Here is a 13,865-nt window from a genome sequence, read left to right as displayed (position 1 = left end):
AATTCCAGATTCTCACTGCCCTAACAGTAAAGAATCCTCTTCTATGTTGGTGGAAAAACCTTCTCTCCTCCAGACGCAAAGAATGCCCATACGTTTCAGGGGACGGGTACGATCACTCCTGTGCATGCCTGAAGAACTCCTAGGGCCTGCGACGTATGACTTGGCAAGTGAAATAGAAGGAAACTTCTTCCTGGGGGAGACGAAAAGTCGGTTTTGTAGCTGGAAGTCGCTATCTCTCTTGAGATTGAAACAACTTTTTCCTATTAAAAGGACATTTAGACTTGGACCGGGAAAGCGGGGTGCTTTTCCCGCCGTTGGCACCCGAAATTATATGATCCAGCTTGGATCCAAAAGGTCTAGAGCCTTGGAGTGTAGAGCAACAATGTTACTGGTAGCCGTGGCGGAACAACCAGCCGCATCAAAAGGGAGAAGTGACAATATATTTGCCAGCATGGGCAATCTGATATGCCAGATCTGGCATCCCATCCAGAGAAGCTACCGCTAGAATACCCTGAGTAATCATTCTTGTCCAGCAGACATGGATTTTGACACCCAGGTGTAGGCAGATATGGGACAGAGAGAGGCACCAGCTGCTTCAAAGGCTGACTTAGCAAAGGATGCAATCAGTCTATCTGTAGAATCCTTAAGCAATGCACTGATCGGTAGAGACAAGGCTGTCTTGGAAGACTGGTGAGAAGCGAGCGGATCCACATTAGGGATTCTGCCCATTTATCAAGAAGGTCTGGGCTAAAGTAGTAGAGGATGTGTAGCCTCTTCCTACCTGGGAATCGCTTTTCAGGGTGTTCCCAGTGTTTAGAAATAAGGAAAACTCCGGGAAGGACATTTTACCCCTTAGAAAGCAACAGAGTGCTCCTGAGCAGGTGCTTCGTCCATCCTTAGGATCAGAATTTTGGAAATTTGCCAAGATGAGGCTATTGAGCATATCTTGCATCTTTCAGGTGTGGTCTGTATCAGACTCAGACCGGGAATCCATATCCTACCCCAAAAACCGCCTCCGAGGAGGGGCATGAGATGAGGAATGCATCCAGGAGAACGTAGAGGGACCCGCAGCTTCCTTTGCTTTGTACCCGATTTGTCCCTGTGAAGGTCGCGGTCAGGTGCGTGCGAATCACCGTGAGAGGTGTTTGGAACACTGGTGGCAGAAAACAAACGTGGAGGTCGCTCCAGGACCAGGACCAGTAACTGTGAGACTTCAGTCAGGTCTGAGACCAACTGTGATATGGCAACAGCCCACTCCGGAGGGAGGGGAGTGCTCTCATCCCCGGAGTTAGAGGGTTTCCCTGAATGCCACTTTTCTTTTATAGATGGCACAGGTGGATTATAGGGACAGGAATGTGCCTCCCTGAGATTGGACATAAGTGATATGCTAGGGCTACAGCTGGGGAGAGCTAAGCCCTTGTGAAGAGAGAAATTAACCAGTTTGGGCTGGTCCTACCTGATAACAGATGGCGCTGTCACTGCTCAGGCTGCAGTGTCCCCCAGATCCAGTGCAGGATGATGGACACCTGTTGTGCCCTTTAGACGATGGTGACTGCACGATTCTTCATACGCTCTCGAATCTTCACACACTTTGCAGGCAGAGATACACTATTTCCCCCCTGCGGGGGTGTCTCGGGAGAGAGGGATAGAGAAAACACACTCTCTTATTAGGCTAAGAGACGGGGCCTCAGCGTACAGCTTGCCCTAATTAGCCGAGAGTCCAGCAAGGGAGCATGGCTAAGCGGATGGCGATCGCTTATTGACCGGGGCCCGGTAAGCGGGCATAGCTACACAGAGTCCGGGAGAAGGCCCAAAGTCGGGGGCTAAATTAACAGAGGACATGCAATTATGCGATGCCTTGGCACCTGCAATGACAGGACCGGAAAATGGCATTAATTAAGGTCCTAGTCGGTATGGCCACGTCTGACGGTACCAGGGAGTAGGGGCTCTCCTATTAGCTGTGCCGCTGGAGGAGTGCACCGGGCAGTGAGAGAAGGCCCCTTGAATGGGAAAAAAGCGCATAATGTGAGGGTGTTAGCGAAACACTAGTATGAAGAAAAAGATGGCCGCTGTCGTTCAGAGATGCCATATTCTGTTCACAGTTCTTCACGGGTAAACAGTGAGGCAGGCGGGTAGCTGCCGGGGACAGAGAAAGGGACCTGTAAAAGGTGAGTCTCGAATCCTTCTTCACTGACGAGGATCACATCAGGAGCCCTCCAGGTAGGTGAGGGTCACTGGAAAACCCGGGATCCTCCTTCCCGCACGATCTCCGGACGGTGCAGAAGACGGCATTCAACCCCTTACAAGAAGGGGGAAGGTCAACGCTGGTGACCACCGTCTTCCTCTCAGTCCTGTCCGAGGAGAGGGGTGAGGAGGGGAAAAGGCAAGAACTGGCTACCAGTAATCACCCTGAAACACCAGTAAAGGTGACAAGGGATAAAGTCCTGCCTGCGGATCTGAGGGTGGGCGATGTGGGTGATACCACACTGCTCTCTCGGTAAGTGTGGGAAAACAGGGTGAGACATTACACCCTGTTACCCTGAAGCTGAAGAACCTGAAAGACAAAGGAAAAAGATTAATAAAACACAACAGGTGACCTGAAAAGGAAAAGACGGATCTGGGATCAGATCCAGGTCCGCCTCCTACAGACACGAAGCTTAAACTGAGGTACTTTGTGCCTGTCGGTGGGTGTATACTGCGGAAGAGGAGCTATCTTCCTTATTTGCAGCAGCATACACCCATGGTTACCTGTGTCCCTCAATGAGGCGATAAAGAAATAGTTATTTCCAGACAACTGCAACATGTATTCACAGCACCCAAAATACAGCTTACAAAGCATCAACAGCAGAGCTTACTAGATATTAAAAGAAAGGTTTGTGCTACAGTTTTTATGCCTACCTTTAAAGAGTCGTAGTGATCTTGGCGAATGTCTTCATATTCTTCTGCTATTTCTTCTACAAAGTCAACCTTAGAGTTCTCATCCAGCAGCTGGGAACACTGAGCAAATGAATATAAAACGTGAACATTTCTCTCTGGATTGTAAATAAATGACAATATTCACATTTATACCAAAGCAATGCTGTTTACACTGTAAGTAGCCAAAGCCATATAACTCCTCTTAGTACCAAAGGTTTTGTACCCGTCCAAAGGGAATTTACACAATTAGGAACATCACTGCACAATTTATGCATACAGGTAAACGGGATACAGTGATCCCTGTAACATACCCACAGCAATGAGCAGACAATGGGATATCTGTTAATTCACTTTATCAAATAACATTTTTGTCTTTTTTTCTGTAATAAAAGACACAATATGCTTGGGCAATTTTTGATTAATCACCCGACATCATTCTTGTGTGTCTGTGTAATCTTAATGCACATAAAATATGGAACTTACAACCACAACACTTTGGGAAGCATCCAAGCAGTGGATTACTGGGGAGCTGTAACGTGGAGCTATTTTCACAGCAGTGTGTGTCCTGCAAAATTATAGCAATATACATAAGCAGTTACATGAAAAGTACATATACGGTAAATAAAATACAGTACATATTTTATAACATATCAATGTTCATTAAAGTCCCAAGATAAATTAATAAGTAATAAAAAAAAAACACACACACAAAAAAAAAAACACAACACACACATACCGGGACGTAGTAGCACCTCCGATCAATAGTGGAAGCTTTATCGAGAGACGTTCCATTTCTTTGGCAACAAAGATCATTTCATCCAGGGAAGGGGTGATAAGGCCAGACAAGCCAATTATATCTGCAGAAGACACAGTAATCACTGCACTATTGGCCCATAAGGCCCTGTACACACCTATACTTCACCATATAAAGAAAAGAAACTTGGCTAATGCAATGTTCTTCATCTACTAATAGGAATCTTAGGTACCAGACCGGCTTGAAGTAAATGTCCACCTTTCAACCAGGAACCAGCCCCGGCAAGCCCACACAGAGCCCCAACATGCCCGCACAGAGCCCCCGCAAGCCGCACAGAGCCCCGGCAAGTCCGCACAGAGCCCCGGCAAGCCCGCACAAGGCCCCGGCAAGCCCGCACAAGGCCCCGGCAAGGCCGCACAGAGCCCCGGCAAGCCCGCACAGAGCCCCGGCAAGCCCGCACAGAGCCCCCGCAAGGCCGCACAGAGCCCCCGCAAGCCGCACAGAGCCCCCGCAAGCCCGCACAGAGCCCAGGCAGGCCGCACAGACCCCCGAGACGCCCGTACAGATCCCCAACAGTCCAGCACAGACCCCGCCCGCACACACAGACACGTAAAGTGTCCGCCCACGCACCGCCCACACTCTTCGACCCTCTGGAACAGGATGTAGAAGGACAGAAAGGGCTTATTTACATTCCGATATTTGTGTCCCATTGACTTGCATTGGTATTGGGATCGGGTATCGGCGCTATCCGATATTTTTTGGATATCGGCCGATCCAATCCGACACTTCTTGATATCGGAAGGTATCGCTCAACACTACTTATGACTCATACAGGGAATTGACCTCCTGTTTCTACATATAGATTAGAAGGATTCAGCTAGTCAGCTATTAACTACGTAATGTCAGACACAATGGAAAATAGAAGAATTGGCTGGGTAGAAGGGAAAAATGAGCAATTGTAAGTACAAAGTGGAATATAATATGACTAGCTATTGAACCCATTCTACACCCGGGTGGCGAGCATTTGTATTGGTACATTTCCAGCTCCAATTTTTTTTTTAAGACACTGTCTGCGAATTCACATATACAGTGTCTTGAATAAAATGGGGCCAGACAGCGCAGTATGTGCACGCGCCGACTCCTGTGCCATTTTCTTAAAGCATTGTACTAAAATATTAAAGGGAACCGGTCACCAGAAATAACGCTGTAAACCTGCAGATATGCGGTTAATCTGCGGGTTAATAGCGTTATGATGCTGTCCGGCGCCTGCATGCACTCGAATGCAACGAGGAGAAAATTAACTTTAATCTTCGCGCCAGAGTTGAGTTTCAGTCATGGAGGTGGGGGCACTGCGGGTTCAGTCATTGCTCTGAGTATACAGAGCTGCACCCCTGGCCCTGATTGACACTTCCTGTACATTGCGGGCCGGCTGTCAGTCAGGGGGGCGCGGTAACAGCCGAGGTTCTGTATTCTCAGAGCAATGACTAAACCCGCGGTGCCCCCGACCCCATGACTGAAGCCGAATACTGCCGGGGAGAATAAAGTTCATTTTCTCCCCGCTGCATTTGGCTGTGTGGAGCATAAGAAGAAGAAGAATGCTGTTAACCTGCAGATGAACTGCATAGCTGCAGGTTAACAGCGTTATTTCTGGTGACAGGTTCCCTTTACCATAGCACAAAAACGTACCAATAAAAATGTTCGCCACCCGGGCGTAGAACGGGTTCTACAGCTAGTCCTGGTATCTCCTCCACCAGTCTGGTATATGCTCCCTCAGCCTGGTCTCATATTTCATTATATGCTCCCCCATGCTATTATATGTTCCTCCATCATATCATATGCTGCCCCATCCTATTATATGTTCCTCCATCAGATTATATGCTCCCCCATCCTATTATATGTTCCTCCATCATATCATATGCTGCCCCATCCTATTATATGTTCCTCCATCAGATTATATGCTCCCCCATCCTATTATATGTTCCTCCATCAGATCATATGCTGCCCCATCCTATTATATGTTCCTCCATCGTTCCCCCCGAGGAAGCAACACCTGCGAAACGCGCGTCGGGGCCTCCTCTTCCATGCACGGCAGCAGCAGGTTGGTGTATTTTGCGTTTGATGTCTTTCATTTCCTCCCCATCTGCTATTTGGCTAGTATTACTTGAGCTCGGTCTTTCTTACATGGGACTTCCCGGGATTTTATGTAACATATGTTTGCATTGAGCCATTAGGGGTGAGTTACCATATAATGCTTTTATTTGACACTTGTCTATATGTCTGCATTGAGCCATAAGGGGCGAGTTATCACATAACGCTTACATCTGACACCTGTCTATATGGCAATATACTTTTTGAACCTCCCTGCTGCTTGCTAAGTACTTTGGAGCCTTTTCTTTTGTGTAGCTGCCCACCCACTGGTATTAGTATAATCTATGATTAGATTGAATGTTGGGCTAACATTTTTTTACCTATTTTTAACATCTTTATATGTTCTTATACATACATATATATGTTTTTTCCGTATACTTATTATTGTTGATTTGCTCCTCATGTGATAGCTGTATTTGTGCGTGGTACTAGGTTTGCCTCTTCTCTTTTCATTTTGCATCTTACTTACTTGGTTTTCTTGATGTATTTATTTGTAATATTTTGAATTGTCTTAATAAAGTTGTTAGTTTTAGCTCTTGTGTCCATCTTCTTTGGTTTTCTCCCATCCTATTATATGTTCCTCCATCAGATTATATGCTCCCCCATCCTATTATAAGTTCCTCCATCAGATCATATGCTGCCCCATCCTATTATATGTTCCTCCATCATATCATATGCTGCCCCCCCATCCTATTATATGTTCCTCCATCAGATTATATGCTCCCCCATCCTATTATATGTTCCTCCATCAGATCATATGCTGCCCCATCCTATTATATGTTCCTCCATCATATCATATGCTGCCCCCCCATCCTATTATATGTTCCTCCATCAGATTATATGCTCCCCCATCCTATTATATGTTCCTCCATCAGATCATATGCTGCCCCATCCTGTTATATGTTCCTCCATCATATCATATGCTGCCCCCCCCATCCTATTATATGTTCCTCCATCAGATCATATGCTGCCCCATCCTATTATATGTTCCTCCATCAGATCATATGCTGCCCCATCCTATTATATGTTCCTCCATCAGATCATATGCTGCCCCATCCTATTATATGTTCCTCCATCAGATCATATGCTGCCCCATCCTATTATATGTTCCTCCATCAGATCATATGCTGCCCCCCCATCCTATTATATGTTCCTCCATCAGATCATATGCTGCCCCATCCTATTATATGTTCCTCCATCAGATCATATGCTGCCCCCCCATCCTATTATATGTTCCTCCATCAGATCATATGCTGCCCCATCCTATTATATGTTCCTCCATCAGATCATATGCTCCCCCATCCTATTATATGTTCCTCCATCATATCATATGCTGCCCCCCCATCCTATTATATGTTCCTCCATCAGATTATATGCTGCCCCATCCTATTATATGTTCCTCCATCAGATCATATGCTGCCCCCCCATCCTATTATATGTTCCTCCATCAGATCATATGCTCCCCCATCCTATTATATGTTCCTCCATCAGATCATATGCTGCCCCATCCTATTATATGTTCCTCCATCAGATCATATGCTGCCCCATCCTATTATATGTTCCTCCATCAGATCATATGCTGCCCCATCCTGTTATATGTTCCTCCATCATATCATATGCTGCCCCCCCATCCTATTATATGTTCCTCCATCAGATCATATGCTGCCCCATCCTATTATATGTTCCTCCATCAGATCATATGCTGCCCCATCCTATTATATGCTCCCCCATCCTGCCTGCGCTGCTGTTGTTCAATACATACCGAGCTAAGTGACGCCATTTCATTGAAGATACAGTGTGCTAATTTAAACGTGTGAAATTTAAAAATAAAAAAGCCTAACGTTTACTTACCAGCCTTGTTTTCAATGGCAGATTTCAGAATTTTATCACATGGAGTCATGACACCGAGGTCGATAACCCTTGAATACAAGTGAAAAAGGCAAATCACAATTTACAATAAGCATATGAAACACAAAAGAACCTTTTTAGAGCACGTCACTTTCAGTGGTTTTTCACCCACTGAATTGAATAAAAAAATATGCGTGAAAAAAAAAAAAAACATGCGTTTTTGCCATAGCTCCTTTTCCTGCCAAGCATGCAGGTCTTGCTGCTGAAAAAAAAAACACACCCAGTGTGAGCTTAGCCTTATAATACATCTCATAGAATCAGTACATATATGTTTTACATTTATACTAATACACCATTGTTGACTTAAATCTGTCAGTAAGATCAACTCCCTCACCCCCAAATCGCATATATGGGCATGCAGGTCTTTGAAGGCTATATCTAGCGACACCTTTAAAAATTCTATCTGTTGCTGCATTCCCAAGACATAAGGGTTTTAATTTTGAGCCTGGAACAATAAAAATGTCTAATTTTACGCAAGTAACTTTCCCCCGCTGGATCTTTTCTTCATTGATTTGCATTGAACCACTTGCTTGGCTTTTTTTCCGTGCGGCATCAGATGTGGAGCAGCCCAGAACCAGGTGAGCTGACTTTTTCTTATATTATACATACATCAATGACTGCTCTCTGTAGTCAGAGACCTCACGATAACTCGCAGCTTTACAATGAATTATGGGAGCAACAGTGAGCATGATGGGAGCTACTCAAGAGGAAATCAGAACCCAACTCATTAAGGGAGGGGGTCATTTACTATTAAAAATCTGATGGTAATCAAATCGGCTGAACTTACACACCATAAGGCCCAAATAAAATATTGATCTAAAAAAAGTAAACTCTTTTTAAGAATTTTAGCTTACTTCCATGGATGCATCATGTATTTCTTGACCACATACCTGAAATTGTTGCAGCCAAGCACCACGCCAACAATATTCTTGCCAATGTCATGTACATCCCCTTTAACTGTAGCTATTACAATGGTTCCTTGGTATGGATCCTACAAATATCACCAACATTTGGTTTATAAAGCATTGGTATGTTAAGACAAATGAGATCCACTAGACGCATAATTATAGAAGAAAAGGGGTGTTTGGACACAGAAAAATTCTGCTTAAAATAGCAAAAAAACAACTCCAAAACATGTAGGATTACAAGAGGAAGAACAAAGTAGTTATCTGCTTAAACATGACGACAATTTTTTCATACATATAGTATAAAGTATACATAAAATTCATAAAGGTCTAAGGACAGTACATGGGTAACCCGGCAGTACAAGCCCAATATCCATGATTGATAGACACCTATAACAGCATGAGACATAGTCCACATATAATAAACACAATGGTCACAAGTAATCATATAAGTATAACAAATATATAGTATGCAGGCTCAATCACATAAATAGAAGCGCAAACTGCACTGTAACCATAGAAAAAAAACAGTCCCCAATGCGCATTTCGAGTGCTCAGTATATTTTTTTCTCAGGAGGTCCAGTATACTAAACTATCTGAGAGGACCTTAAGTATTATCAGCATCCGATCGAGTGATTGGAACGGTGACTAATGAGATTAAAGTGGGCGGCACATGTGAGTCAAGTCGCACGCACCCACCAATCGTCACCTGGGCCATCAAGGTAGCGTCACACACGCGTGGGAGCGAAGACGCGTCACCATGGCCACGACCATGTAGCTACTGAAATGGTTCCTTGGTATGGATCTTAAAAATATCCCAAAAAACTCTTATCACTGGATATCGCTACATGTTTTTCGTAACTGGGTGGTGTGCTATGGGAAAAAAACTCACGTCATCAACAGTATTTCCAGTTACAGCTTTCATCTCTTCCCGCTCCTTCTCCATGAAGGGAATCAGATATCCGACAGACTTCTTCATAACTCGAGCAGACTTTATCACCTTTACCAAGAAGCAAAAAATAGTGAACATTTCAATAATAAAAGGGACACACCACCCATAATCAAGCCAGACGGTTAAACTGAGCAGAACAAAGTGGAGGTGATCGTTGAAGGAAAAGTAGCACTGCACAATTCAGGCAAGTCTGACGCTTTCTTATATACATGGTCTGTCCTTAGGATAGGTCACCAATGAGGCGGATGTAATTCCATCACTCGGCACCCCTTCAATCAGAGCAAAGGCTGGATATAAACAGTGCACTAATCAGCTGTTGCACAGCTGGAAAGACCAGTCGTAAATACTAGTGTATGGAGCAGACCACCACTGTCCTGTCTCACTTTGCAGTGGCTGCTGCCAGGTGCTGCAGATCAGTTTCTCTGACTTGCAGAAGCCGGCAGTGACAGATCGGTGGTGTTCTGCTCCGTACACTCATCACATGATGAAGGTCCTCATGCCAGGTATGACAGCAGACCTATGAAGATCAGCTCTTTGTTGTGCTTCATAGGAGACCCTGATTTTTGCCAAATCCTGCAATACTGTAGTAAAGAATCACTAAAATATAAAGTAAAAACAACGACAAAGGGGAAAAAAAATTTGAATAAATAACACTTTCTTCTCTTCTCGTAAAAATGAGTAAAAAAAAAGACTGTAAAAATAAACACAAGTGGTATTGCCGTGTCCGTAAAAGTGTAATGTATTAATTACCTGATCATTACACGCTGCAAAGGAAAAAAAGAAATCCAAATACCAGGATTGCACTTTTTTTTGTTACCACAACTCCGCTAAAAATTACAATAAGCAGCAATCAAAATATCCCTACTGACCCCAAAATTGCATCATTAGAAATATCTACTTGTTCTGCAAAACACAAGTACTTGCACAGCCCCCATCATCAAAAAAATAAAAACGTTATGAATCTCATAAAATGGTGACAAAACAAATACATGTTATTTACAAATTTCTGATATTTTTTCACAGTTGTTAATAATAATAATAATAATAATAAACCCTATATAAATGCAGTATCATTGTAATAACACTAACGCAAAAAATCATATTCCCAGGGTTTTTTTTGTTTTTTTTTACAGTACAATGAATGCCACAAAAACAAATCCTTTAAAAAAAAACAAACAAAAAAAAAAAGTGTTTTTTTTTTTTGCAATTTCACCGCTCATGGAATTGTTTTCCGGTACATTGAATAGTAAAATGAAAGGTGCCTTTCAAAACTACAATTTGTCCCACAAAAAATAATCCCACACAATGCTTCATCGACCAAAAAAGAATTAAATGTTACGGATCTATGAAGAAGCGGAGAAAAAAATGAAAGCTTAAAAATGGAAAATCGCTTTGTCAGGAAAGGTTAAAGTGTTTCAACCAAAAGCTATTAAAAGCTAAAGCAATAGTCACACATTCAAGTATTGCAGTTGCCCATTTTGGCTATTTCTATCTAGTGTGTATAGACTTGCTTTAACCTTTAGATTACATAAAGCACCACAAGGAGTAATATGTTGTCTTCTATAATTGTCTACAATACCTGTGGTAAAAACATCTTTCCTGCGCCAAACAACTGTCCAACAACTTTCATGCCATTCATGAGAGGTCCTTCAATAACGTGGAGGGGTCTTGGATACCTTTCTTTATTGGCTCTTGCCTCTTCTGTGTCTTCAATTACATGTTTTTCAATTCCCTAAAAAATAAACAAATAAAAAGCAAAGTACGGATATAGCATGACAGATCACTAGAGCAAAAATGTATAATTCAAGTTGTGAATGTGTAATACTACAGAAGGTACTTAGCAGTACGGCAGTGCCAACTAGCTACCGGGGCAAAGTGATGACCTGTCCCCCTACTTTGGCCAATACCCAAGGATACTTACGGTAGGTCTCAGCCTGGTTTTTCATGGATAAAACAACTACTCATTAAAGTATATGGAACTGTTCACAAGCCCACAAAAAAAAAAAAAAAAAAAAAAAAAACAGATGTCCATTTTTGATCACATTGTGGCTGAGTTTTGGCCATCATATATGACACTACTCTTATTATACACGTGCTAATGTGTAAACTAATTGCATTCAGGTTTATTTGCATATTTAATATTAATGCATGCATTTACCTTGACCAGAGCATATTCTAGTCTCTCTTCCACAGATCCACTTCTCCACTCATCAGTCTGGATCACTTTCTTACCACCGGTAGCTGTGGTCTTAACAGGAAAAAAAAAGTATAGAAAAATGAAATACAGAATATTTGATGAAATCATACATTCCTACCTGAGGAATGGACAACAAGAAGCCTATGTTATTACATTTACTACATACAAGAAACTATACCCACATGGCTTTGACCATACACCCAGCGGTGATGTGCCAAGGTGGATCAGGTTGTTGTTTTTGACGTCACGGTTTTTAAACGTGATATATGTGGGGTTTTTTATGCATTTAACCAGAAAAAAAAAAAACCATGGACAGAATACATTTTTTTTGCAATTTGTGGTAGAACCCCAATATAGGTTGTGTGACAAAGATATTTTTGGGCCCTCCATGGGCACACAGAGATACAATAGGGACCTACAGATTTATATGGATGTTCTATTATGGATCCTTAATTCATGAAAATGGTATACACTCCCTGATAGAAGTTATGTCGCTCATCCATGTTATGTAAATAAAAGCTTATAACCGGACGTTAAATTCAACCCTTGGATGTATAAATTATTTTTTTGAAAGCTGAAACCCTCCGAAATGTGGTTTAGGTAAAGAAAATAAATTGGCATCAATGCAGAAATATTGATCAGTTAATGGACATAGAATGGTCAGATTTTGGCAAGACAAAAGTTTTGTCGCCCACAGAAAGTAATGTGATATTCAAACAAATAACTTAAAATACAAATATATGTTGTAACTCATATAGGATAAAATATAACTTTTACTAATTATATTAAAAGCCTAAAGCTCCCATACAAAAGTGCACAGTGCATAATACAAACAACATACAAACAACTGCAGAAAAATAGCGCTGAGAATAACATCCAAGATTATACAGCCCTATAGCCCTGATATTATATCATATCCTATTCAGGAATATACCAATAGGGTCCAACAGCGCTATACCTCTATGGTCACCAATACCTTATTGCCTAGGTGTATATAACAGTTATCGATACCAAATTGGGCACCTTCGATCTGTGATACCACTAAGAGGTTCTGAAATAGTCCCAGTACCGTAGAGGAAACCATATCCATCTACCATACTACAGTCTGGGATACAACAATGGATTCCAACTCGCCCCAGTTACATCAATATTCAGTCTAAAAAAGACTGTTCGGTAACCCTATTGCGCCCAATCAAGAATCCATTAATGGCCGGTTTATGCAGAGATAATAAGGAACAATCTCACCCGCATCACATCAACCGCTGTACTCAGTTATATTGGTGGTGGTGGATGTCCTCCACCATTGTCCCGACGCGTTTCGTTTCCAACTCCTCAGGGGATATCATCAGGGTTTGTTTAGCATGCCCGTCCAACTGACGCTGCCAATCTATGATAGATTGTTGTATCCCAGACTGTAGTATGGTAGATGGATATGGTTTCCTCTACGGTACTGGGACTATTTCAGAACCTCTTAGTGGTATCACAGATCTAAGGTGCCCAATTGGGTATCGATAACTGTTATATACACCTAGGCAATAAGGTATTGGTGACCATAGAGGTATAGAGCTGTTGGACCCTATTCGTATATTCCTGAATAGGATATGATATAATATCAGGGCTATAGGGCTGTATAATCTTGGATGTTATTCTCAGCGCTATTTTTCTGCAGTTGTTTGTATGTTGTTTGTATTATGCACTGTGCACTTTTGTATGGGAGCTTTAGGCTTTTAATATAATTAGTAAAAGTTATATTTTATCCTATATGAGTTACAACATATATATCTATATTTTCTGGGATAATACCATCGGCTGATTGATACAAATATATGTTGCATAACATTGGTGAATGAAGTTGTGGTGCTATTAGTCATATTTAACCTAAACCACATTTCGGAGGGTTTCAGCTTTCAAAAGAATAATTTATACAACCAATGGATGAATTTAACGTCCGGTTATAAGCCTTTATTTACATAACATGGATAAGCGACATAACTTCTGTCAGGGAGTGTAGTGCAGGACACCCGAGACAGCCTTTACTTTAAGAGGTATTCCCACCTCGGTCATGGCTGGCCTAGCAATACCTGT

At 42.3% G+C, this 13,865-nt stretch overlaps 1 protein-coding gene across 3 annotated transcripts in view; it reads right to left on the bottom strand.

Moving 5' to 3' along the window:
• Positions 1 to 13,865, bottom strand: part of MTR (5-methyltetrahydrofolate-homocysteine methyltransferase) — a 121,247-nt gene that overhangs the window by 33,352 nt on the left and 74,030 nt on the right. For all 3 annotated transcript variants that reach the window (XR_011321919.1, XM_069769010.1, XM_069769011.1), the window contains 8 exons: positions 11,742 to 11,831; positions 11,163 to 11,315; positions 9,524 to 9,631; positions 8,617 to 8,717; positions 7,670 to 7,737; positions 3,653 to 3,773; positions 3,400 to 3,481; positions 2,899 to 2,997 (listed from right to left, as the gene is read on the bottom strand). Coding sequence is in view for 2 of the 3 variants with exons in the window: in XM_069769010.1 (XP_069625111.1) it covers positions 2,899 to 2,997; positions 3,400 to 3,481; positions 3,653 to 3,773; positions 7,670 to 7,737; positions 8,617 to 8,717; positions 9,524 to 9,631; positions 11,163 to 11,315; positions 11,742 to 11,831 (822 nt within the window). In the remaining variant the exon portion in view is untranslated. The remainder of the gene's footprint in view (positions 1 to 2,898; positions 2,998 to 3,399; positions 3,482 to 3,652; positions 3,774 to 7,669; positions 7,738 to 8,616; positions 8,718 to 9,523; positions 9,632 to 11,162; positions 11,316 to 11,741; positions 11,832 to 13,865) is intronic.

This window comes from Ranitomeya imitator, chromosome 5, assembly GCF_032444005.1.
Source record: "Ranitomeya imitator isolate aRanImi1 chromosome 5, aRanImi1.pri, whole genome shotgun sequence".
In the NCBI taxonomy this organism is placed as follows: Eukaryota; Metazoa; Chordata; class Amphibia; order Anura; family Dendrobatidae; genus Ranitomeya; species Ranitomeya imitator.
The sequence above is the reverse complement of the archived record's forward strand: the minus strand, read 5'-3'. Positions and strand labels throughout refer to the sequence as shown.